Genomic DNA, 27,085 nt, shown 5'->3' with positions numbered 1-27,085 from the left:
GTACAACGCCCTAGCAATCTCAGATTTTGAGGTTCATAATAACATAGATATGCCTTACAGTCAGTACATTGAAACCGATTGAAATACATTGAAATCTTTTTACACTAAAGAAAAACAACAGGCAACAGGATCTTAATTGTCATAAATTCTCAAAGCAGTGGCAGCTAATAACGGACAGCTCTCCGGTTGCTTCGTTAGCGCAGTAGGTCGTTTGATAGAACGTTTTCACTGCTATGGTGTGGCTATTGTTTGTTGGTATGCATCTTAACTATGACATGGTGGTGGAATGAGGAAGTGCAGAAAAGCACAAGGAGAAAGAGGTTGGCAAAACAGATTTGGGATCGACAGAGTGATGAGAAAAGTAGGCAGGAGTACAAGGAGATGCCGCATCAGGTAAAATGGGATGTGACGAAAGCAAAGGAAAAGTCATATGTATGATAAGTTGGACACTAAGGATTTGTACCAATTGACCAGGGAAAGGGACAGAGCTCGGAAGGATGTGCTACAAGTTAGAGCAATAAAAAATGGAGATGGAATTGTGTTGACTAGTGAGGAGAGTGTGTGAGGAAGATGGAGGGAGTATTTTGAGCAGCTGATGAATAAAGACAACAAAAGAGAGAAAAGGTTGGATGATGTGGAGTTGGGGAAGCAGGAAGTGGATAGGATTAGTGAGGATGAAGTGAGAGCAGCGATTAAAAGAATGAAGAGTGGAAAGTCGGTTGGACCAGATGACATCCTAGTAGAAGCATGGAGATGTTTAGGAGAGATGGCAGTAGAGTTTTTAACCAGGTTGTTCAACATAATTTTGGAAGGTTAGAAGATGCCTGAGGAATGGAGAAGGAGTGTGCTGGTACCGATTTTTAAGTATAAGGGAGATGTGCAAAACTGCAGTAACTACAGGGGAATTAAGTTGATCAGTCACACCATAAAGTTATGGGAAAGAGTAGTGGAAGCCAGGCTGAGAGAAGAGGTGACCTTCTGTGATCAACATTATGGTTTCATGCAGAGGAAGAGCACCACAGATGCATTATTTGCTTTGAGAATGTTGATGGAGAAGTATAGAGAAGGACAGAAGGAGTTGCTTTGTGTGTTTGTGGATTTAGAGAATCTGTATAATAAGGTCCTGAGAGAGGAGTTGTGGTATTTTATAAGGAATCAGGTGTGTCAAAAAAAGTATGTGAGGGTGGTGCAGGACTTGTTTGAGGACAGTGTGACAGCAGTGAAGTGTGCAGTAGGAATGACAGACTGGTTCAAGGTGGAGGCAGGTGGAAAGTGTATCTGCATGCACAGTGAGCCAAATGCTGTTGGAGGACTGTTTGGGAAATCCTGTAAGCATTAGCATAAACAGAATCAGAGTCAGAATCAGGTTTATTGGCCAATTGTGTTGACACACACAAGAAATTTGGTTCCAGCTGTTAGTGAGTCCATAAGTCCTGTGTCATGCCAACAGTAAAGCATCCTAACACCATTCATGTGTTTGGTGGCTTCTCAGTCATGGGAGTGGCCTAACTTACAATCTTGCCTAAGGACACAGAATAAAGAATAGAACAAATACATGCTCAGAGAGCATGAAGAACAGTTTAGTGATGAACAATGACTTTTTCAGCATGATGGATTGCCATAAGTTTCAGGGAACAAAACATTGACATTTTGGGTCCAAACAAAAACCCAAAAATTGTGACAGACACCAAACATTGATTTTGCAAGAGTGGGCTACCATCAGCAGGATGAAGTTGATCGACAGCATGTTGAATTGCAGAGGTCTTGAAAAATAAGGGTCAACACTGCAAACATTGACTCTTTGCATAAATGTAGTGTAATTGTCAACGAACGCCTTTGACACCTATGAAATGCTTATAATTATACTTCAGTACATCATAGTAACATCTGACAAAAGGTTCTAAAAACATAGAAGCAGCAGACTTGATAATGTAATATTTGTGTCATTCTCAAAACCTATAGCCACACGTACAAGCTCAGTGTCTTGTACAGTATTGCATTATTATTCACCACCACACTCCTAAAAAATATATTTATCACAATCTTTGAAACTCTAATCATCCTGTAACACTCCAATAAATGTAAAATATGGAAATTATGACAACTGAAAATAGGAATGCCTAAATTATTCCAAATAGTTTCAGAGACAGGGTATATCAGGCATTAGTAACAGAAACAACTGAGACCAAGGGTAATTCTGAAGGAGCTGAAGAGATCCACAGCTCAGATTGACAAAGCTGAGGACAGGACACCACAGGACACCATAGAACAGAAATTCTGTCAACATAGACTTAATGTGAAGAGATGAGTCATAAAACCTGTGTGGTGTTTGTCAAAAAGCATGTTTGCTAATGCAAAAAATTTTATTTGGCTAAATGACACCAAGTTAAAGCTTCAGTGGCTTTTTGGTTGCTTTTCTGACTATTGAGCTCTTTATCTGGTCACTGACTTTCTGGTAGATCTCCTCCTTTAGACAGATTCACAGTTGTGCCATGCACTTTCCAAGTTTTAACATGTTAATGTTCAATGATAATTTTATGTTTAGATAATATTATAAAAAAACAACAAAAAAAAACATTATGCTATTTGATGAGGTATATTTACTGAGACCTTCTAGAGATTGGTTATTAAATTGAGATTTTCTTATGCATAGTTTGAACTAATTATAAGACATCTAATAGTAACTAATTGTACCAAAACCCTAAAGAAGGGGAATGAAAGTCAGTTGGAGTAAGACAGAGTACATGTGTGTGAATGAGAGGGAGGGCAGTGGAGTGGTGCAGTTGCAGGGAGAAGAGGTGGGGGAGTTCAGGTACCTGGGGTCAACAGTGCAAAGTAATAGAGAGTGTGTTAAAGAAGTGAAGAAAAGAGTGCAGGCAGGGTGGAGTGGGTGGAGAAGAGTGATAACAGGAGTGATTTGTGATAGAAGGGTATCTGCGAGAATGAAAGGGAAAGTTTATAGGACTGTGGTTTAGAGACAGTGGCATTTACTAAAAGACAGGAAGTGGAGCTGGAGGTAGCAGAGCTGAAGATGTTGAGGTTTCATTGGGAGTGATGAGGATGGACAGGATTAGAAATGAGTTTATTAGAGGGACAGCACATGTAGGACGTTTTGGTGACAAGGTGAGGGAGGTGAGATTGAGATGGTTTGGACATGTGCAGAGGAGGGACATGGGGTATATCAGTAGGAGAATGCTGAGAATGGAGTTGGCCAGGCAAGAGGAAAAGGAGGAAGTTCAAGGAGGAGGTTTATGAATGTGGTGAGTGAAGACATGCAGGTGGTTAATTTGAAAGAGGCAGATGTAGAGAACAGGACGGTATGGAGACAGATGATTCGCTGTGAAGACTCCTAATGGGAGCAGCAAAAAACAGACATGACAACAGATGTGCACATTTATAAAACTGCAGATTTTAATGTTTCAAATAAAATTTTTTTTAGCAAATAATATAGATTTACCTGAAAAATAATACTGTTTCTGAAATATGTAATTACAATTTTTTAAAACATAAAATGTTACAATTAAAAAGTTAAATATGAGGAATGCAGTGAAGTGTTGCAAGGCACCGTATTTAGCAACAAAAAAAAGTCTTTGCATGTACATTTGCAGAAAGCTCAATAGTTCATTAGCTGTGACTGAGCAAATTCCTGAGCTCCTCCTCTCTCAGACTCTTTTCCAGTCTTTGTGTTTCACACTCCAAAACCGGAGAGGTCAGCTGCTTGGACACCAATGTGAGCGAGTCATTCAGGTCCTGCCTTAATGTCTGTAGTGAATTACTATTCCTCAAGGATTGGTGAATGAAGTCTGCCCATTTCTGATGATCGGAAGCTAGCAACAAACGTAACTGGTGAACCTGTGCATTTGTAGACAAAACAAAGTGTTCTTAGTCAACTTATTAATGATCTAGTGTTAAAAAAAACAAAAAGGCTTGGTAACCTTTTTAGCACAAAACTCCTAAATGAATTAGTCTCAAATACAAATAATCTGCAGAAAGTTCACTTACCTGTGCCCTCAGACACTTCAGCTCATCAGCACCAGAAGGACTGCTGTAATCCTTATTGTGATAAAAAAAAATAATAATTAAAAAATTATCACATTTACGGTTTCTCACAGATTACATTTCTTGTACATGATCACATATGCATACCAGCCATGTTAAAATACATTAATATTTAATACAATAATATGTGGGTGGTAAAAATGCTATTTCTTGGTTGTTTTCCGTGCTTTATTATATGTCGTGCTAAATTGTTCTTTGTCCCAATGTAGGCAAAATGCTATACCATGAGCAAAAAGCTATTCTTTAGACTTGTGGACCTGGTTTGCATGCTCCAAAATTGCTTTCTGGGTGGTAGGTTTTCAAACAGTCTGTAGCCAGGTAGAGTGGTTTCCTTATAAGCTTGGAGGTGTGGATTGACCTAGTGAGGTCTTCTGAGATACAAAGTCCTAGATATTTCAAACTAGTGTATATGAAAGCATTTTAGCAAGTAAGGCAATTCTAACGTAGACATGATTTGCTTACTTTGTAGAAACAGAGATTTGTAATACCTATAATAAGATGTTTTAGCCATACCTGTATTTCAGCATCTGTCTGTGACAGCTGACATCTCATTTTCTCCCTTTCCAACACAAACTGCTGAAAAAAATAAATCATGGGTGAGGTAATCTAGTTTTTCTAGACCGCTGAACAAAATTTAGCATAAACCGTTCTAAAGGGGGCCTGCTGTTTACAGAAATATGTGATGTGTTGATAGTAAAATTCAATTGACAATAAGTGACCTAGAGAGCAAAACACAGAAACACCAGTGACTACAGAATAATCAGAATTGGATATGGTTATCATCTATTGCAGAAGATATCTTTTGAATAGGTAAGAAATGTCTTGCATGTCCTGCTTGAAAAAAAGAGCTCAGAGCCATTGCCAATACAACAATTTGGACTGTAGTAAAAATGTATAGCAAAATTTAAATAATACTTTCAAAGCCAACAAACTCCTCAATTAATAATTTAGACAACCTTGGAGTAAATACTACTATCTATTCTTAAAGTAGGAAGGCATGGCCATAGTGTCCAGATAGATTTTTCAGAATATATAAAAGCATCTGCAATCCAATATGAGTGTCCCAAGAAACAGTCAGTCAGCAAAAATGTACCATTTATTCTGGCCTACTTGCTGTGCAACAAGAAGTCCAAAAATAATATATAACATACCAACTCAGTGGATATTAACCCAGTAAACACTATGTGACAGGTGTATAGAGAGATACAGATATATATATATATATATATATATATATATATATATATATATATATATATATATATATATATATATATATATATATATATATATATATATATATATATATATATATATATATATATATATATATATATATATATATATATAAAAATATAAATAAAGCACACTTTATTTTTTGCTCTTTAGAGGGTTGTAGTAAATCCGACTCTACCTGGTTTAATGCATCTCGTAGGTTTGTTTTCTCCAATCTCAGCTTCTCATTACGATGTTCTAGCTGCTCATTTCTCTGATGTAATTTCACCAGCTTCAGCTCCAGCTCAGCCACAGCTCTTTGCAGGGCACACACACGCCCCTGGGATTCCAGATCGAAGCTGCTTGCCATCTTGCATAATAAAAACCACAGTAAATAAGACAGTGAATATACATTCGAGCATGTAAACAGTGGTGGTTCGATTATTATGGCTCTGGGTTGACGATCAAAAGGTTGGGATTTTGAGTGGGTTTCCTACCAATATTTATAAAAAATAAAAAAAAAGAATCCACTGTGCTATATGTAAAAAGAAAAATAAAGGCTTCTTCTTCTACATGTAAAATAACAGCTCTACTAGGTAGAGTAAATGGTGTCAGGTAAATAATTTACGTTGAGTTTGGATGGGTTCATCTGAGGAGATACCATGCACCTTAGATGCTCAACAATCTAGGACTTTAAACTGGTAAGTAAACTTATAAAGTCCAGATGCACTGCCTTCATTTCCTGGAAGTTGATAATCTCATTATTTTACAACAGAGATGGACATACAACCTGTGCTTCTGTAGCACCAAGTAGGTAAAAGTTCCTTCTACAGTTGGGCCGTACTCCCAAGTGGAGGCCACATGCATCATCAGCAGGCAAGGTACCAAAAACACATTCCTTTTTTACTGCTTGTAGTTTAAACACACCTATGGGACTTATCACTGTGGCTGCCCTCAACAATAGTATTCTCAAGGGAAGCTAAGAATGGGTGTGAAACTGTTATGCAGGCAAGATAATGTAAGGGTGCCATGTATTAGGGTGACATGATAATGTAAGGGTGCCATGTATTAGGGTGACAGGATGGCTTGGATTTTTTGTGAATCTAGCTTCACCTTGACAAAAAACACAGCAATGTGCTCAAGGAGGGAATTGCCAGTCATTCAACTGAAGATAAAAAACATATATGGTGCAATGAGGTCAATAGGTCAGTAAGTATGCCTAAGCCAAACCCCTTCAAATCTAGGATTCATCAAAATAAACATCCTGATCAAGGAAGTATTTTGTGTATATCAATTTGTTTTGGAATGTTAGGGTTAGAGTTCACGCACCTTCTTCCTAAACGGATTCAATTAATTATTTCCCCTTAGAAATCTACAAACAATACCCCATATTGTCAATGTGAAAGAAGTTAGTTTGAAAGCTTTAATAAGTATAAGTAAAAGACTCGAGGCTGTAGGTGGTGCCAAAGGTGCTTCAGAAAAGTATTGAGCAAAGGCTGTGAATACCTTTTTTTTTTTTTTTTTTTTTTTTTAAATCTGCAAAGTTTCAAACAAAACTTCTTTTATGTCATTATGGGGTATTGTTTGCAGAATTTTAAAGAAAATAATGAATTTGATCTGTTTTTTGAACAACGTTGTAACATAAATGGAAAAAGTGAAGCGCTGTGAGCAGTTTGGTTGGAAACCAAACCTTTCAGTGACTATTCCATATATGCATTACACACATAGAGCATAGTATTGTCTAGATTTCCTTTGTTGTATGCTGTAACTTCAAGATTTCCCCCATGTCCAAGCATGATATTGCCCCCGTGCACAAAGCAAGGTCAAAGAAAACATGGTTTGAGAAGGAACACCCCAATGAATATGTTTGAGACGAATTTAAATACTGGCATGGCGCAGGGTTTCTTGTGTGACTTCTCAGAGTATAGCTCCGATGAACTTGGAACGGCATGCACATATGTGAATTATCAGGTGTCCACATACTTTTGGCAATGTGCTGTATATTTTAAAATTGTATGTATTGCCATCCTTTTGCACAATAATATCATGCATCACTTAAGTTCTCACCTGCACTTTTATTTCCAGCTGATGGGCTTTTTCTAGATAATGAATCAGCATTGCCTCATTTTTTTCCAGCGATGTGCTTAAGTGATCTCTTTCTTTCCTGAGCTCGTCTGCTTCCTTCTTTATATCATACAGCTTTGTTTGTAATTCGATATTCTCTGTCGTTGTAGTTGCACTTGGGAATTCCTTAATTTTAAAGTCCTGTGCGTTTTCCAGAAACTGTGTTTTCTTCACAAATATATTATCCCCCAGGTTGGTCATTGCATGTTGTTTTTCTCTGTCCATTTCCCATTTCAAAATGTCTGTTTGTGCATCCTCGAGTCGTTCCCCAAACAGACGGCTTGCATTTTCTTCTTTAAATTCTGGAATTATTTCCAATTCTTTTTCTGGAAGAATTTCTGTAGCAAATTTGAATTTAACATTTTGTATCTCTTCATGTTTTATCTTCTCAGATTCTTTTATTTCCTTCTTCATAGAGTCAGTTTCCCTCTTCTGTCCAAGCTTGTCTTTGACAAGTTCAAGGCTTGCGTTTTTCTTTTCCATTTCACATTTCAATCTGGCAAAATCTGGTTCCTCCAAGGTATTCATCGTTCTGTTCACGCCATTCTCCTCCTCTTTCTCACCAAGTTTAACTCTTTTATCATTTAGCTGAAACTGTAGTTCTTGATTCTCTTTCTGGAGTATTTGAACTCTCCGTTTTAAATTTTCTGTTTCTTCTTGTGCTGCGGTGACGTCCTCGTCCCTTCTCTTCGTCATTTTTTTTTTCTTTTCCTCTAATACCTTCCTAAGTTTTTCTCCTTCACAGTGGCTCTCCTCTAGTAGCACCTTTAAAGTGACCATCTCTTCCAATCCAGCCTTTAGTCCATCTTTTATTTTTTTATTCTCTATATCCTGTTCTCTCACTATTGTTTCTGCCTTGTTTTTGCTCACAGAAAGTATATTTATTTCTTTTCTCAGTTTGGTCACCTCCATTAACATTGTGTCTATATCGTCCTTTGCTCGTTTTAGCTCGTCTTCTTTTTGTTTTATAATGAAATCTGTTTTCTCTTTAAAAGCGTCAATAACTCCATCTTTCCTTTTTAAGTCTTCTTCCAGAATTTGAATGTGTTGCTCTAGCTCTATCCTCCACATTTCCTCCTCCCTGCTTTCTCTTAATTTAATCTTCAGCCTCTCTATCTCTTCCTTTGTTTCCTTAAGAGACCACTTTAGATTTTCTTTTTCCTCTTCCCCACTCTCTATGCTCAATTTAAATTTCATAACATTTTCTTCATGTTCTTGCAGAAGCTTTGACTTGGTCTCCAATTCTTTCAACTGTTCCTCAAGTTTTATTCTCACCACATTTGCCTCCTCCGTCAAACCTTTGTTTTTGACTTCCAATTCTTGCAATTTGCATCGCATTTGATTTAGTTTATCACTTTCTAGGTGGAGTTTTTTATCATAATCCTTTTGTATATTTCTTTCCTTTTCCAGGACTAATTCTGTTTCGTTCAGTTTCTCTTTCAACATCATCAGAAGCTGTTCTTTATGTTCTAAAATGTCTTTTAGTCTGTTCACTTCTACCTCTCTTTCATTCAGAAGGTTAGTCTGGATTTGGAGTTGATTTTTTTGCTCTAGCATGCTCCTTTGAACGTCTATGTTCTCTCTATCCAGTTCAACAATCGTCACTCTGAGCACATCGATCTCTTCCTTCATCTTCTGTTCACCATCCTCCAGTTGATTCCTCCTTTCTTCCAGACTAATCTTTTCTTTTTTCAATTTCTCTAGCTCATCCTTTTCATTGATCATTTTCAACATTGCTCTTCTATGTTCTTCTATTTCTCTGTCCCTCTGCAGCAGCTCTGTCTCTTGTTTTTTATATTCCTCAATCATCCTCTCATGGTCACGAACCAGCTCTTGTTTATTTTTCTTCAGGTTTTTCATCTCTTCGTCTTTTTCTTTCAGTTGGTCTGCCAATTCGTCTCTCTCTTGTTCAACAGAAATGTGATTTTCCACTCTCTTAATTAGTACTTCTTTTTCTCTTGCCACATCCCCAGCCTTTTTCTGCCACCACTCCATCTCATTCTGTTTTTCTTTATATTTCAGTTCCATGTCCATCACTTCATTCTTAAGCTTTTCTATGGAAGTATCTCTTTCCTGCAGAAGATGAGACATGTGCTGCTTCTCCATCTTCAATTCTTCCACATTGTCTCTTAGAGTTTCTATTTCATTTCCTTTCTTTTTTAGTTCTCCTTTCAACTTCAGTTCTTTTTCTCTCGCCTCTGCCTCCCATTCTTTTTGTTTATTCTTCTCATTGTTTATTTTATCTATTACAATCTCCTTTTCTTTAAGGTCTAATTTGAGTTTTTCCACTAAGCTTTCCTGCACTCTTATGTTTGTTAGCAATTCTTTGTTGCGCTTGCTGTTCTTTTCTATCTCACAATCCCGCATGTGTAAAATGTCAGCCAAATTGGCATTCTGTTTTTTAATTTTTTGTAGCTGTTCACCTTCTTCCTTCACTTGTTCCAAAATTGCCTCCTTCTCTCCCTCAATGGCTTTCACTTTCTCTTTGTATTGTTCAATCTCAGATTTTGCTTCTCGCATGTGCAACTCCAGATTCCTGATTTCTGATAAAAGCCTTTCTACAGCTCCATCTTTTTCACCGATCAAGGCTGCAAGCTTTTCATTTTCTTTGGCCAATAAATCCATCCTGTTTTTTAGAGCCACCATCTCCCCATCTTTCAGTCCCAGCTCAGAGTTTAGAGTTTCCCTTTCTATTTGCCATTTTGTCCTGTCTTCTTCATGGATTCTGTGGTTGTTCAATGTTGTCTGGGCCTCAGCATTCAACCTCTTGATCTCCAACTGACAGATTTCAATCTCCTTTTCACACCGTATCTGTTCTTCCTGTGTCTCTCTTCTTGCTTCCTCCCTCAGGATTGCATTTCTCTCCACTTCAGACTGAAGACATTTTATCTCTCCTATAATAAGAACAATAATAGTAGAAATATTAATTTGTTTTATGCCAAAAACGGAATTACAAAAAAGAAGTTGCATAAGACCAACAACAACAATAATAATAATAATAATAATAATAAATAATAATAAAAAAAGAAATACAGCACATTTACACATATTACTGTGTACATAGGAAAATGCTGTATAGTGAAAATGCTTTTAAAAATGTGTTATTAATTAATTTATCAATTAACTTAATGGAAAATCAATGAAAAGAAGAAAACACAGTGTTCACAGATTCAGGTGAATGATTAAGCAGTTATACCAAGGGAATAATAATAATCAATTTTATGCATTTTCTAAAAAACCTGTGTAGGAGACTTCAAACTAAGTGAGTATTAGCAGGTTGGCTGTTCAAGTTAGTCTTATGTCACAGGTCAGACAGCATGGTAAGATTGAGCATAGGTCTGCAAATGGTGTTGGATATTTGGTCTGGATTAATGATGTCATTCGTGCTAAAAAATACAGACACATATTTTCCATCATGCAATACCATCAGGGAGGCATCTGATTGACCAAAACATTTATTCTGCAGCAGAACAACAACCCAAAACACACAGCCAATATTATTATGAATGTCACTATCTGAAGAACAAGGAATCCTGGAAGTAACAGTTTTGGCCCCAACTGCTCCCTGATCTCACCATCAAATCTGTCTGAGATTACATAAAGATATATATATATATATATATATATCTTTAACCATAGACAATGGGTTTACTTTCATTTTTACCTGACTGTAGGTTTGGACCTTGAATAGCTTACAATATATCTAGTGAAAACCAGTTTATTTAAAAAAAGTATTGCCTGGAAAGAGATTAAAAGTATATTTAAGATTTTAGAATAGATTTCAATTTCTTTGAACACATGTCCCATACTTCTTGACGCTTGCTTAATACAGAATGAATGACAGTTTATTATAAATACCAAAAATATTTCATAATAATAATAATAATTATATTAATACAAATCAAATTATTAACTCACAATTATATACATAGGGATATCAGAAGCTTCCAAAGCATGGGGAAATAATGTTCATTCTTTTTCATGAATGAGATGATTGAGAATATTAATTGGGGAAGAAATATTACCATATAGAACATCTTTGGACATCTGGAGTGTGTGAACCTGTGTTTGTAATTGCGCATGCTGAACCTCCAGTACAGAAATCTGTTCCTTTGCCACACAAAGCTGCTGCTGAAGGGTTCCACTTAATTTCCTAAAAAGAATTACATGGCAGAATAGTGTTCATTTATTGGTGTAGTTATGGAGGGATTTGCATATAACATTTGGAATCACTGTCACTAAACACTAAACTGTGATTAATTATTTTGACTGGCAAACAAACAGCAGAAATAATAAAAAAAAAGGTCATACTGTTCATAAAGAACATGCTTGTAAGAATTATTCCTAATTATATCTATAATACAACAATTTCCACAATCTCAATTTGTGCATTTTTTTTGTTTTGCTTTTGACATCAATGTAACTTGCCTCCACTTATATAGAATGTTAGACACCATAAATCATCTTTTTTACCTGATCATCAGTTTTACCTTAGCTCCTCACAGTCCTGTTGTATTTCCTCCTTCTCCTGACCCAAACTATGCACTTGTTTCTTCAGTTTTTGTTTTTCATTCTGCAGTGCTTCGTTTTCTCTCTGCGTTTTCTTCACTTGGTTGATCGTGTTTTCCAGCTTCAATTTAACCGTATCCAACTCCTCACTGACACTTCTGTACTGTTCACACAGCTGAGCACAAGGACAAACAGGCTTCAGGTTATACAATTGCAGTGTCCAATCATAGAAAAGTGCAAATGTGTTTTGTAAATTTTTCATAATCAATGCTACTAAAAAGTCAAAAATAAATTCATAATATCCAGCTTTATTAGGTCTGGCAAGCAGCACTGCCATGGGCTCCAGAATACCCTAAAATATTATACTATTCATTTTTATACAATGACTATTGACTATATAGATTTTTTATTATTAGGTTTGCTCATACACATAAATACACATGACCATGGTAATGGGTTTCACTAGTTTAGGACTAGCCACTGTCATATTTTAACTCTTTTCCATCCCACCTTCTCATTTTTTATTTCCTCATCAGTGAGGGCATTTGCTTTGCTCTCTTTTTCATCTGTCAGTGTCTGCAGTTCCCCCACCAGTTCTCGTTCCGTTCCTCTAAGTAGATGAAGGGAGTGCAGATCTGCATTTCGGCAATCCCTAAAGTATATTTGGCATAGGGGTATAGCCAGACAAGAAGACTTTGGTGATTCAGAAAGGAGACGATGTGTCCAAACATTTGACTGTTACTTAAAATTAATGTTTAATTGATAAAAATAAACTAGTAACCATTTTATCATTGAAAGAATTCTTACTTTACAGTTACCAAACACCTACAGTTACTTTAACACCTACCAAAAACCTTCACACAGAACTATATATAACCTTTTTTTTCCTAAAATTGTGTTGCGTTTGCAATTGTTTGATATGCCTTAGATTTTGTGATGCTTCCTATGTGACAAAAGACTGAAGATAAATAATAATGACAAATCTTCATAGCGTCCTTTTATTATTTCACAACAGTTACCGTGTCTGACCTTAACTCTTTGTTTTCCTCTGAAACAGCATTCAGCGCCTTCTCCAGAGATGCTACATCTGATCTGAAATGCTGCAGCTGCAGTTGAGATTCTGTTAACTCTTCCTCCAGCTGGAGGGACAAACCAACAAACCACACACAGACAATTTTTTACCATGTTTGTAAAATCCAGCCAATGACATATTACTGATGTAAAGTAACTCTACACTTACACAGACACAATAGCAAAAGTCACTAATACAAACTGCTACATAATGATGAGTGGATAAGCACATGGTGTAGTATAATAAATATTGTGACCCATGTGCATAAGCTGAAGGCATATACTGAATGAGACTCCACGAGCTAAAGGTGAGATAAAGATGTAAACACCTGGAGATTCCGGGCACTGAGCTCTCTTTTATCCCGTGTCAGTGACTCATTGAAGGAAGCCATTTTTTCCAATGAATCACATGTATCCGCAGTTTCCCTCTGCAGCAAAGTGTGTGTAGAGGAGAGTGTGAGCAGAGACTCGCGTGTCTAAAAGACAGAGAGACAGAGAAGAGACTAACCTTGTAACAATGGAAAAACTCTGATGATAGAAATGCAAAAATTCCCCAAACCAATTTGTTGTTGCCTTAAGGACAAAGTTAAAAGGATCCTGAACGACATGCATTTGCCAGAAGTTAGTGAGTGTGAACAGAGTCTCTGAGTCACGAACGCTTGAACCGAATATGCATACCAAACATCTCTTAAAAAAACTGCGAATGATCTGAACTCAAACCAGAAATAAACCACACTAATACCTGCTACATAAGTTTGCTGTTTAGTTTAAAAATGTTAGAAAAGGTGTAAGCGTTGTTCATACTTTACCTTGGCTAAAGTTTCCCGACAGTCTGCTAACTCTTTCTCTGCACGTGCCTTTTCCAGTCGCTCTTGCTCCAGTGCCACCTGCAGTGAATGGAGCTCGGTACGAGTGCGACTCTGTTGCTCATACAAATTGGCATTTTCCAAAAGACCTGCTTCCATTCTGAAATACAAATAGTATCATTGGAAACCCGAAACTTCTCTTTCATTCTATCCATTACTATACACAAACACGTCTCTAGTCCATTTACATGATCTGTTTTTCCAACCACCTGTCTATTTATCTATCTGTGCATAAACCCATCCTGCCCTTCATCAATGTAGACATAAGCAAAGTTTCCAGAAAAAACAGTGTTCCAGGCAAAAAGTTCTTCATCAGCTATAAACAGTGTGTTTCTGAAACCAGTTGATAGATAAATTCAATGAATTATTTAATAAATAAATAAATCACAAAGAAACCTTATATATGCACTAAAATATAGTTATTTTCTGGGTAGAGAAACCATCGGTTATTGATCAGGAAAAAACTCGTTGATCACATTGTAGACATTAATCATTAGGTCCTGTGGGTGCCAAAGTAGAAAAGTTCACAAAATTCATGTTTGGGTATGTACCTCGGTTTTTAGGTCACGTTTCGGTTACATTTTGGTACGGTCAGGGGAAAGAAATGCAAAAAATTTAATTGCCTTTTTTATCAACGCAATTTATAATAATTAACATTGGTGGGGTCCCTGGTGGTCTAGTGGTTAGGATGCGCTGCTTTTAACGCTGCGGCCCGGGTTCGATCCCCGGTCAGGAAACCAACCCCAGCCACTCTTAGTGCTGGTCCCAAGCCCGGATAAATGGGGAGGGTTGCGTTAGGAAGGGCATCCAAACATGCGGATGATCCGCTGTGGCGCCCCCTGAAGGGAGAAGCCGAAAGAAAGTTTTTATAATAATTAACATTGGTGATCATCGGTATTTGAACAGTTTAAAATTTTAAAACAATTTTAAATGAAATGCCTGCTTGGTTGAATATCAAATAAAATTTTATAATATTTGATAAAAAAAAAAAAAATAAGCAAATTTATGCAATACACTTATTAAATTGAGTAATCGATTAAATTAAATTCAATACATGTAAAAATTTAATTAATGAGTTTTCAGCTGTTAGACCCGATTTGGGTAATACAGATGTGTATACAAGTGTGTGTGTTTTACATTTAATATTCCATTTTTCTTTTTTTTTTGTTGCATACTTTAACAAAAGTCTGCATTCCTTCCATCCTTCTTTTATTCTCTTCCTCAGGAACTGTCAGGATTTTTTTTCCTTTTAAGAGAATTTCTTAAAGCTGGACATCAAACTCTAAAGAATCTATAGCGCAAGTCAAGTTTGTACATAAAAATGTACAAACTTTTATTACTGTATTATTCATGTAAAGTAGTAAATAAAACATTTGACAAGTAATTCACAATTTTTGTTGTGTTTACACTACAGTACATGTACAATTCCCCTTGAAAAAGAAACCATCAAAAGGAGAGAGTCAAAACCTCGCCATTTTTTGTTATCCACGAGGGGTCATGAACGTAACCCCCACGAGTATTGAGGTTGCACTGTATATGTATATATAAGTATTAAACATGTCACCATTTTTCTCAGTAAATATATTTCTTAAGGTGCTACTAACATGAAAATTTTCACCAGATGTTGTAACAACCCATGCAATCCACACATACAAAGAAATCAAACCATAGATGTACATAAATTATGTGTAATAATGTAAAATGACACAGGGAAAAAGTATTGATCACATGAAGTAAGGGAGGTAAAAATGCCATGGGAAGCCAAGACAGCAGCTCAAATCAATCAGTAAAACGCAATCCTGCCCCGTGTCATTGCAAATTAATATCAGCTGCTTCAGTCCCAACTCATGGCCTGTAAAAAGGTGTCCCATTACCAAGGTGTCACACAAGAAACATCATGATGGGTGAAAGCAAAGAGCTCTCAAGACCTTCACAATCTTTTTGTTGCAAAATATACTAATGGCATTGATTATAGAAGGATTTCAAACCTTCTGAATGTTTCAGTGAGCACTGTTGGGGCCATAATCCAGAAATGGAAAGAACATCATTTTAACATAAACCAACCATGACCAGGTGCTCCTTGCAAGATTTCTGACAGAAGAGTAAAAAGAATATCAGAAGAATTGTCCAAGAGACACCACTTGTGAAGAGCTTCAGAAAGACCTGGAATTCAAAGGAAATGAGCGTTTTATGTCAATTACCCAAATGGGGTCTAAAAGACATAAACTATTTAATTTAGTTTTTTCATTTATTTAATATTATTTCATTAATTTAATTACTCAATTTAATAAATATAATTCAAAAGTATATTGGCATTAATTACATGTATTCTATTTAAATAAAATATCTAAATATTGTTTTATATATTATTTAAACAAGAAGGCACTTTCTAATATTGTTTGCATTTCTTCACAACTGATAGAAATTGAACCGAACTGTGACTTAAAAACCAGGATACGCACCGAATATATACACATAATATACATATGTATTTTATATATTATATTATATAATACACAGTATTATGTATAATATATATTACACATACGGAAAGAAAAAGTCAGATAGACATAAGACAAAATATGTTTTTAAAAGGTGTTTACTGTTTCTGTCGCTCTCTCTCTACTCCACTCCTCTCCTCATCCTCCCTCTCTCTCTCCTGTATCAACCGTACATTTTCTTTCTTGAGATCTTCACTGCGGCGCTCAGATTCATTCAGCTGCATCTTCAAACTCAATGTTGTTTCCTTTTCACTGCAAAAAATAGACACACATGGAAGTTCAACAGAGGCTTAGGAACAGATAGATCAAATCCAGAATTAACTGGACTATCAAAGACCCAAACCAATCTTCAAAAGAACGACTAAACAGAAAAAAACAACGGAATTTTTTTTTTATAAAAGTAATTAAAATAAATAATAATTATATATATATATATGTGCTACACAACAAACTATTATTATACATTATATTATTAATTATATTATATCATAATTATTATATATAATTGTATGTGCTACACAACAAAACAAATACATTTTAATACATATTTCAGAATATTGAAATAGCATTTCACCCACTTTCTCAGTAGACTATTCATCTGTTTTAACTCTAGAGCTTCCAAACTGGCTTGTTTCTGAAGATCCTCCCTCTCAGTTTTAAGCTCTCTGATTTGCTGCTGCAATGATTCTGACTCCACTCTCAACCTCTGCCACTTTCCTTCAGCTTCCTGGAAAAAACCCCCAAGAAAACAAAAACACCACAGTAATAGCAATATTTTTCATACTTCAAAAAAAAAATAAACCACCTGATAATCCAAAATTTTAAGACTAAAAAAGGGAAACAAGCATTTTTACCCTTTTAGTTTTAAAAAGAGTAAAGGAAAGTATAATAATATGATTAGCTGTGAAGTAGAAAGGTATGGCAAGCATCTAAAAAACAGGTGGAAGAAAATCAGCTGAATAAGTAGAGAGATAGGTAGGTAAGTAGGTGCACATAAGTGCAATGTACATATTGAGAATTAATTTAAGTAATATTAAATCAAATAATTAAAATAGTTTCTGATTACTCACCCGCAGATCTTTGTGTCCCCACTGGAAGGCACCCTCAGCCTCAGAGATGACCCACAGAACAAAGTGGAGATCGTCACTGAGCACACCGTTTGGTAAAACTCTTTTGTGTCCATCTGACTTCTGAGAATCCAGAACCCTCTCCTGTTTATTGGGGAATTGTTTGACGTTGATTATTGAAGGATATTCATTTAATTTGAAAACATTAAATAAATTGTTTAAATAACATTCAATTTTAAGTGTTAGAGAGGCATATTGTAAAGTCAGTAGCACATTAGCAAGAAATAAAATTAGTTATACAAGGTAAGTAAAAGTGAGTGAAGCTCACTTATAGGAAGCAGTTCAGATAGCAAAATACTAGGGGTTTTAACGGTACACAAAATTTACGGTTCGGTTCGTACCCCAATTTTTAAGTCACAGTTCAGTTCAATTTCGTTATAGTTAGGGGAAAGAAAAGCTAATTATTATTATATTATTATTATTATTATTCCCCTGGTGGTCTAGTGGTTAAGATGCAGCGCTCCCACCGCTGCGACCCGGGTTCGATTCCCGGTCAGGGAACCATCCCCAGCCACTCTTAGTGCCGGTCCCAAGCCCGGATAAATTGGGGAGGGTTGCGTTAGGAAGGGCATCCAGCGTAAAACATGTGCCAAATCAAACGTGCGGAGGATCCGCTGTGGCGACCCCTAACGGGAGAAGCCGAAAAGAAAGTTTATTATTATTATTATTATTATTATTATTATTATTATTATTATTATTATTATATTTGTACACATTAGTATTTAAACAGTTTACATTTTAAAAACAATTTTACATAAAATGCCTGCTTGGTCAAATAATATATGAAATTATATTTTATTATATTTTATACAAATAAAATATATAATAAAATCTATAAAAATAAAATAGAATAAATTTAATGAATGCAATAAATGTTTTTTTTTTTTTATCATATTGTCAAATATTTTACATTTGTTAGACCCCATTCACTCCCTTGATATGTGGAATTGTCAGGATTTTCTCCTTTAAAGAGAAATTCCTGAAGCTAGACATAAAAAGATGTATTTATTTTTTTCCCTATAACCCTGGCATTATTGTTCGTGTTTTCAAGTTTAATATTTTTTTAAATGCACTCAAACAAATTTGCAGTCCGCCACTTAATATGTTCCTATGGGTACTCAGACGGGGGAGTGGTGGCTCCAGCGGTTAAGGCGCTCGGTTGCCGATCGGAAGGTCTGGGGTTCAAGCCCCGGTATCGCCAAGCTGCCACTCTTGGGCCCTTGAGCAAGGCCCTTAACCCTCTATGCTCCGGGGGTCCCTTACGAAGGAAATATCAAGGTCAGTGACGTCGGAGTGACGTGGGGCCGCCTTCCCGTGGGCTCACCACCTGCAGGAGGGCCCGTAAGGGACCAGTGCTGAGAGGATTAGGCAGCAGTCGAAGGCGGGGGCCTTGACAGCCCGATCCCTGGACACGGAGAAGTGTCTGGGGAATCCGCTTAGAATGCTGCCCCCACGACCCGAATTACGGATAAACGGGAGAAAATGAATGAATGGGTACTCAGACTTTACCTTTGTTCTGCATGGAAAAAGGATTGACTTTGGTACAAATGTGCACCTGACCGAAAATCCCTGTACTAAAAAATTCTGGTAGGAACACGTGTACCATTACACTCCTACAAAATACACAACTTGCCAGGTTGGAAACAATAGTTTTGCTCTGTATTTTAAGCGCTAAACTATATCACATACACTTCAATTATATGGCACTGAATTATAGGGTGTATTATTGGTTTCTACATGTTGATTTACTTAAAAAAAAAATTTATACTTGTTATTTTGTTGTAATGTAAGGTAAATTTTTTATTTAAAGACAAATAATCACTGACCATAGACTTGTAGAAATGAAATCTAATCTAATAATGATAAATCAGATAAAAGAACTAATGAATTAACTGTACATTTGTCAGAATGGTTATGAATCCAGAACATGTTGATGCCATCTCACCAATTTTCTGATCGCCTGTGTGACTGATTCAAATTTTCTTTCCATTTCTCTGCATTTCTCTTGGAGGAGCTCTTGTTCTTTTTCCTCTTTTTTGTTGTTGCTCTTTATTGCCTTCTGTCTTTGTCTCTCCAGCTCCTGAGACTTTATAATAGCGGTCAAGTCATCAAGTCTGGAAACAGTAAATCACAATTAAAATGCTATGACACTTTGGTTAGCTTTCAAATCAGCAAGTGCTGAATCGGTTATATTTCTATTAACAGGATCGCCATGGTTCAATTCTGATTCAAAGCAACAACACTGAAGAAATCAGTTTGTTTTGATTTACTATAAAATGACTTCTAAATTAATTCAAGCCATTTTAGTTGTTTTTTTTAATAAATGTAAAAATCGTATTTGATGACCTGCTTTTGAGATTCTCCATGTTCTCATCATGATCTAACTCGGCCAGAGTCATTGGTCCAGAGGTGTTGCAGAGAGGAGGAGTAGGAGGAGGAGGAGCGGGAGGAGAAGGAGTTGAAGAAATAGCAGTGAAGACATTCAAAGAGAGAAAAGTGGATGACAGGCGAGTGAACTCTGCTCTCAATTCCCATAAGTCTCTAAAAATATGTAAATAAAAGATTAAAAACACTTGAAAACAACAGATCTGCTAGCACATTGTTTTTGTTAAAATGATAATAAATTATATTACAGTCATGGACAAATTTGATGGAATCCCTCCATAATAAACACCCCCCCCCCCCCCCACACACACACACACACACAATTTTCACTGAGATAACTTAATAAATAAACTAAATTGTTGTCATTTGTTTCTATACCTTGTCTAGATTTAATTTTGCTTTTGATTCGGATTCGGATTAAAATGACGGTCAAATTTGCAGGTTCCACTATAAAGAAAATTTACAGTGCCGCCCATATTGGTGGAGGGCACGGTATATTTTCTTTATAGTGGAACCTGCAAATTTGACCGTCATTTTAATTTTTTACATTTTTCGAATCCGAATCAAAAGCAAAATTAAATCTTTGTTCAGAAAAACTCCTATAAATGCCTATAAAAACCATAAAAAGGAAGGACCATCCTTCATACAAAATTTCGCCAGATCCTTCAAAACCATTTACCGTCATTAAACCATTTGTGTTTATTTAGATCCATGTTCTAGATCATTCCCTGCTGGAATACCAACAAATTTGTCCATGTATATAATTTATGTTTCTGAACTAAACAGCAAACACACAATTAGGATGGAAAACAAAGGCCGATATACCCCATGTCCCTCCTCTGCACATGTCCAAACCATCTCAATCTCGCCTCCCTCACCTTGTCTCCAAAACATCCTACATGCGCTGTCCCTCTAATAAACTCATTTCTAATCTTGTCCATCCTCGTCACTCCCAACGAAAACCTCAACATCTTCAGCTCTGCCACCTCCAGCTCCACTTCCTGTCTTTTACTCAATGCCACTGTCTCTAATCCATACAACATCGCAGGTCTCACCACAGTCCTATAAACTTTCCCTTTCACTCTCACAGATACTCCTCTATCACAAATCACTCCTTCTGTCACTCTTCTCCACCCACTCCACCCTGCCTGCACTCTTTTTTCTTCACTTCTCTAACACACTCTCTATTAGCACTGTAATGTTAATATTAATGATTGTTTTACTAAATTTCTTTTTTTTGTGTGTCAAAGCCTTACAGTGTTAATGCCAGTGACAGAACACACCAAAGTAATAAAACAAAACATTCTATTCAGTGAAAATACTCATGCTCACTTGTCTGTTGCAACTTTGACTGCATGACATTGGCGTCTGAGAGCTACGACTTTGCTCCAGAGCGCCATTAGCCTTGAACGCTCTGCTTCCATATACCCTGAGAAAACCTGCAAAACACACATCAGTTGCGAACAGAACATGATTTATTATTCCAATTCTCTTACTAATCAAATATGTTATACAACATATTAAAATACCGTAGTGTAGTATTAGGATGGGCGTTACGCAAGTTCTCTAAACACACATATCTATGTTGTTTATGGAATGTCTTTGTCTGAGCATCTCTGGTTACTATCTCTGGTTACACATCTCTGGTTACTATGTCTTCTTACCCAATCAGGAACAGTTTCAGCTCAGGTTATTTTCATGTGTGTGTATATATGCATATATATAATACCGTATTTTCTGGAATATAAGCCGCTACTTTTTTCCCACGTTTTGAACTCCGCGGCTAATTTAGGAATTTTTCCTGGGGTTTTCCCGGTTTCACAAACTTCAAGCCAAAAAACTGAACCCCATAACATAAGACCATTTATATTTCCGAATGGAAACTAAAAAAAAACGCACCTCACGTGTTCTGAGCTGCACGGCATCGGGAGAAAAAACTTCCATCGGGTGATTATTTAAACGCACGGCGATGCCAAAAGATAAACTCTCGAGAGAAATAGTTGTGAAAGGAAGGAGGAAGACAGTAAACAATGACTTTCTTGGTCTGCTACTGTTTAGATACAAGCCGTTGTAGCGCGTTGAGTCAGGGTGAAGGGAGAGCTCTCTTCTGGCAGGCTATTCCCAAAATACTGCTATGCTCCTAATAGAAGCGCAACATATTTCACCCGTTACACCGTGTGTAACGTGTCTTTCGTTAAAGCCTGTGTAAAGTACATTAGTGTAAACACCTGCGGCTTATTTATGTTAAAAATAAAAATATTTGAAAATTCAGTGGGTGCGGCTTATATATGGGTGCGCTTTATAGTCCGGAAATTACGGTACTTCTCTGTTATCTGCATTAAATTGAAGAAGAACGTATGCGCCATTCTGTGTCCCGTGTGATTCTTCCACGATCAGAAAAGATCGAAGATCACGTGGGGAAACCTCTCCATTAATTCATTTTTTGCATCATAAAAATCTCTTAGCCTATATAGAAAATCCTTATATTTCATGACTATATACAGCTAGTTAACATATCGTTTGTATTAATGGTGACATAAAATACACGGTAGCTATTTCATTATAATACCATCAGAACTATGGGTTTCACACCAACAAGGTGAGTACTTAATGTAACAATACATCATTTATTTGTTATATTTCGATTAATTTGTATGCAGATCTATGAAAGGTATCCTATGAGATCGATTTCAGCGCCAACCTCTTTCTCTTTGTTCCAATCCATTTCTTTTTGCTCCGCTTCCTCCACCGCTTTAGACCAATCAGCAGTCAGTTTCCTCACATCCTCCTGCAGCGCTTGGTTTTCTTCTGCTGATTGGCTGAGCTGACTGCGAAACAGTGCATTGACTTCAGCCATTGTTGCACTCCTGCACAGGGAGAGATTTTATGTCAAATCTCGTTGTTTGAACTCAATTTAGTAATAATAAATTCATAAATACAATCCCCCACCTCTGCTGTTCCTCCTCTAGCCTGATAAGGGTGGTCTCCAGGTTACTGCTGCGCTCATCTAGCAAAATTCTCTACAAATGTAGAGACTAAGGCTTTATACACTATTTTTATTTACCACATATTGGAAAGAGAAAGTAGGATATGTATACCTCTCTGACTTTCATTTCTCTCTCCTCAATCATCATGTCCTGCTGCAGATGTTCACATCGACTCCTGTACTCCATCACCTAACACGCACCCATCAAGAGGAAATATGTGGTATTTATGTGGTATGCCTATATTCATACACCATGGCTCATTTTCTTGAGATGATTCTCTACATGCCTTTCAGCTAAACTGTTAAGTGCATTAGCAACTTTTAGTTTCACTCCTTAAATAGGATCCAATTTCAATGCATATGAAATTAATGAAAAAATAGTCATTTTCATATTATCATTTCTGAAAGAAAGAAATTAAACCACTATTTAACTAGAAGTAGAATTTCCCTCCTGTATAACATTTTAAACTACATTTATGTCGTCTGGCAGACACCCTGAGCAGGGGAGGGTTAAGGGCCTTGCTCAAGGGCCCAGCAGTGGCAGCTTGGTGGTGGTATTTGAACTTGTGACCTTCTGTTCCAAAGTTCATTGCCCTAAACCACTGAGCTACAACCACACTGAGCTACAGAACTTATAGAGTAGCTCTTTCTAAGCATTTTAAACTGTCATATAACTCACCAAGACAACTTAATAGTTAAGATACTTAACTATTAACTTAAGATAAATGACCAATTTTATAAATATCATTGGAGTAGGGATTAACCAACAAAGATTAAACTCTTAATTTTTAAATATTTAAAAGAATATTTTAAAGAATTTAAATATGATTTACATTTTACACACATTCACTCATGTGTTTTAAGGTTGTCGTTACAGCTTGTGCATTTTTTTAATGCTTTATCTTAGGTCCTGTGCTTTAATTCATTTAATTGTCTCAATGCAACTCTTTATATAGTGTGGTAAAAAAACATTTAAGTGTGATAATATAACAGTACACATTATAACTTCAAAAGAAACTACGTTTAAATTACATCATCTTTTCATACATATAGATTTGTATTTAAAAAATTAGGTTTTTCCTGTAGCTTCGGGAATGAGGACCGCTCGGGTTTTTATATAAATGTCTCTTTTTCAGTAATAACACAACTTCTGTTTGTTAGTTGGTTTTCCCCAAAGCTTATCACCTGCTACTTTCTATAACAGAAGCCATAAAATGCTATTTTTCTTAAATATACACCAGAGTCATGAACATGAACACAATGAGGCAAGAAAAGTATACAAAAGCAAAAAAAATGTACCTGCCCAACTTAAAAATCTAAACGGCATTCAGAAAAAACATATACTTTCTCTCTCTATTTGTTTAAAAAAGCATAAAATCAACTTCAGTCTTTACATAATAGCAAAAAACAAGAAACAAGATAGTTCGAAATATTTACTACTCTGTCTGATTAAATGTAGTTTGTGTCGTAGAAGTGTGTGTTTTCACACCTTTTGCTGTAGTTTCTTGATGAGCAGAGCCTGTCTTGATTCTCGCTCTTTTCCCTCTCTCAGTTTCTTTATCCATTCTCTCTGATCACTTTCCCAATGAAGAGATATGGATGAGTCCAAGTTCTGAGTCAACTGCATACACCACACACACACACACACACACACACACACACACACACACACACACAACACACACACACACACACACACACACACACACACACACACACACACACACACACACACTTCAATTTAATAGACTACAATGCCTTATTTAGCATTGAATTAGCGTATGACTCGTAGGTTAATCTGGCTGCATACACGAAAGGGGAAAAAACACTGTGGGTGAGTAATATAATATGACGAAATATTTCTTTTCTGACCCGTTCAGTCAACACATTCGTCCGAGATCGAAGCTCTTCTGTCTCTGCTCGACTCTCTATCAGCTCTTCCTCCAGTCTGGAAAGCTCTGACCTCAACTCCACCCTTTCTGCCTCCCAGCCAATCAGCAACTCAGACTCCATGAAATCCCTATGGAATAATAATATTAACAACATTTAAAAAACGAATAAAAATTATAAACATGTAAAAAATAAGAATAGGTTCAATTAAGTCAAAATGCGTGATGACTGTGTGCCAATAACAATCTAGTCCTCAATACCCGAAACAACTAAGAAACACAGTGAATCTGTAGTGATCCGACCTTGAGCATTAACCGTGCCGAAGAGAGAGAAAGTACAAAGGCTCCTTTTTTTGCTTCAGAATAAGAAAATACTTATCTATCTTATATATACTTATATATACTGGTCAACCTTTATGTTGTACCACTGAAATGCTCAGTCCCATCAAATTAGCTCTCCAGCAAGCAGTGAAAACTTCACAGAAAAACACTGCCTGTAAAAGGTTAGAAGTACAGTCAAGATCTCCTTTCCCAACCATGGCATGTTCACCCTCCTGCCTTCAGAGAAGAGCTCAAACATCCTATACTGCCTCTGCAGCAGGATTAGAAATAAGGTTCTTCACTCTGCTCTTATTATTATGAACTGGAAAAAAAAAAGAAAACCTTTTCTTCTTGCACAAGAATTATTTACACTGTTGCACTACACTTTATGCTTGAATAACTGTTACAGATTACAACTGCTAATAGTTTTATATCTTAATCACGGAAAATACTTTGATTTATCTTCATAGTCACATATTATTACCACCACATCTTTTTATTATCTTTTCTATAACCGCATCAGGCTTCAGGTGATCAATCAAATCATTGATCAAATTAGAGGAAAATGAGTTTACAGTGTGTTTCACAATTGGTGACCCACTTTAATTGAATCCCAGGATTACATATTGTAATTCAATTCACAAGCACTGAGCAGACAGGACCAAAAAACACCTTATGTGTGTTACAGTTTTTTTCAGTTGCTTTGGAGCATTTCTCGAATCATCCTTAATAATTGCAAACCAGTAAGTGCATATTTCTCAAAACACTGTACAAATAACAGAATACATTGGATTTCTTGCAAAAGCCTGTACTTTTCTCAAAATCCTCAGTTCATCTCTCAAAAGTGAGTTTTTTGTTTGGGATCTATGAATTTCAGCAGCACAAATTGATTTTATTTGATTGCATATTTGATTTATATTGATTGCAAAAGACCCAACAGGATTCACACTTTTACTGTACTCTAAAAGTGTTCGTTCGTTTCTTAGTTGTTCATCCATTTTCAGACTTTATAATTCTTTGTTTTGCTCTGACTGTATTCACTCTCTAAATGAAGGATCACAAGATTAACTTTTGACCTGTTTTAGAGAACTAGTTGATTATCGGTTGATCTGATGTCTTTCACTCGCCTTCATTGGTGACATTCAAGATTCATCTGCACAATTCATCAATTCAACACATTTACAAAAAAAAGTTTAATAGACATTTTCGATGACAGATGATGACAACTGGTTTAACCATTTTGCATTCAATGACACATACAATGTACTGATGCTAAGAACCTGCACTGAACCGCTAAAGGATGCATTTCTAAAAAGAAACACAGTCATTTAGCTAACATTTAGTGTCAGATTTGTCTTTTAATTGCTCACCTTTAGAAGAAATCACTGGGTAATTCCCGAAAATAGAAAACTAATAAAAACCGTATTCTCTTCTATGTATAAACACTTATTCTTCTTCTATGATTATTAGTTTGAAAGCGCAGCGAGATTTGTGGGCATGAATCTGCCACAGCACCACCTGGAGGACGGAAGAAGAAAAAACCATTAACAGCCCAAACACAAAACAAATATAAATCACTCATGTTAATTAATATCTGTGTGATTTAACTTTATTTAACTGTGTGATTTTTACTTATTTAACTTTAACACCTATTTTTATTAAAAGTCTCTTTCATTATATGGGATACATGTTTGTATTTATCTTTTATATTTATAGTCTTCTAAATAATAATAATAATAATAATAATAATAATAATAATAATAATAATAATAATGATAATGATAATGATAATAATGATAACAATAATAATGACAATGATAATGGTTTCACCCGGGTTTACAAAATCATATTTGAAGACGAGTCACTGTTCTATGAACAATACATTTTATTTTTAATTAGCGAAAATGCTACAAAAATGTCAAATGATAAAGTATAATATATACAAACCCACAAAGGTACAAAATACTTTCAAAACTATGTTTATATTAGCAAAGGGTAATTAACAATAAATATAAACATGTACAATGATTAA

General features: G+C 36.0%; 1 protein-coding gene across 2 annotated transcripts; it reads right to left on the bottom strand.

Moving 5' to 3' along the window:
• Positions 1-1,350: 1,350 nt before the first annotated feature.
• Positions 1,351-26,561, bottom strand: LOC310723991 (uncharacterized protein). Of its 2 annotated transcripts, XM_083537631.1 has the most exons (23): positions 26,424-26,561; positions 24,716-24,863; positions 24,333-24,464; positions 22,956-23,033; positions 22,807-22,877; positions 22,559-22,724; positions 21,190-21,296; positions 19,819-20,013; positions 19,418-19,586; positions 17,416-17,556; positions 16,924-17,072; positions 16,448-16,597; positions 13,788-13,944; positions 13,308-13,454; positions 12,937-13,046; positions 12,418-12,559; positions 11,889-12,082; positions 11,424-11,551; positions 7,342-10,292; positions 5,474-5,644; positions 4,573-4,632; positions 4,003-4,053; positions 1,351-3,852 (listed from the first exon to the last, which is right to left on the bottom strand). In XM_083537631.1, exons 2-23 carry the CDS (start codon positions 24,854-24,856, stop codon positions 3,625-3,627), a joined length of 5,838 nt encoding a protein of 1,945 aa, XP_083393757.1. In that variant the 5' UTR covers positions 24,857-24,863; positions 26,424-26,561; the 3' UTR covers positions 1,351-3,624. The 2 variants fall into 2 exon arrangements, with proteins under 2 accessions (XP_083393757.1, XP_083393758.1); XM_083537632.1 differs by lacking the exons at positions 21,190-21,296; positions 22,559-22,724; positions 22,807-22,877; ... (2 more) ...; positions 24,716-24,863; positions 26,424-26,561 and having other exon boundaries at positions 19,823-19,964.
• Positions 26,562-27,085: the final 524 nt, after the last annotated feature.

Source organism: Silurus aristotelis, assembly GCF_946808225.1.
Source record: "Silurus aristotelis genome assembly, chromosome: 3".
Taxonomy (NCBI): domain Eukaryota; kingdom Metazoa; phylum Chordata; class Actinopteri; order Siluriformes; family Siluridae; genus Silurus; species Silurus aristotelis.
The sequence above is the reverse complement of the archived record's forward strand: the minus strand, read 5'-3'. Positions and strand labels throughout refer to the sequence as shown.

What these genes read in the sequence shown, in the direction of transcription:
- LOC310723991 (XM_083537631.1), bottom strand. Translation starts at nt 24,856, where the DNA reads ATGGAGTCTGAGTTGCTGATTGGCTGGGAGGCAGAAAGGGTGGAGTTG. An exon ending in CGAATGTGTTGACTGAACGG is followed by an intron (nt 24,465 to 24,715) that starts GTCAGAAAAGAA and finishes TGGTGTATGCAG; the next exon opens with TTGACTCAGAACTTGGACTC. An exon ending in AGGAAATAAAAAATGAGAAG is followed by an intron (nt 12,083 to 12,417) that starts GTGGGATGGAAA and finishes CCTTGTGCTCAG; the next exon opens with CTGTGTGAACAGTACAGAAG.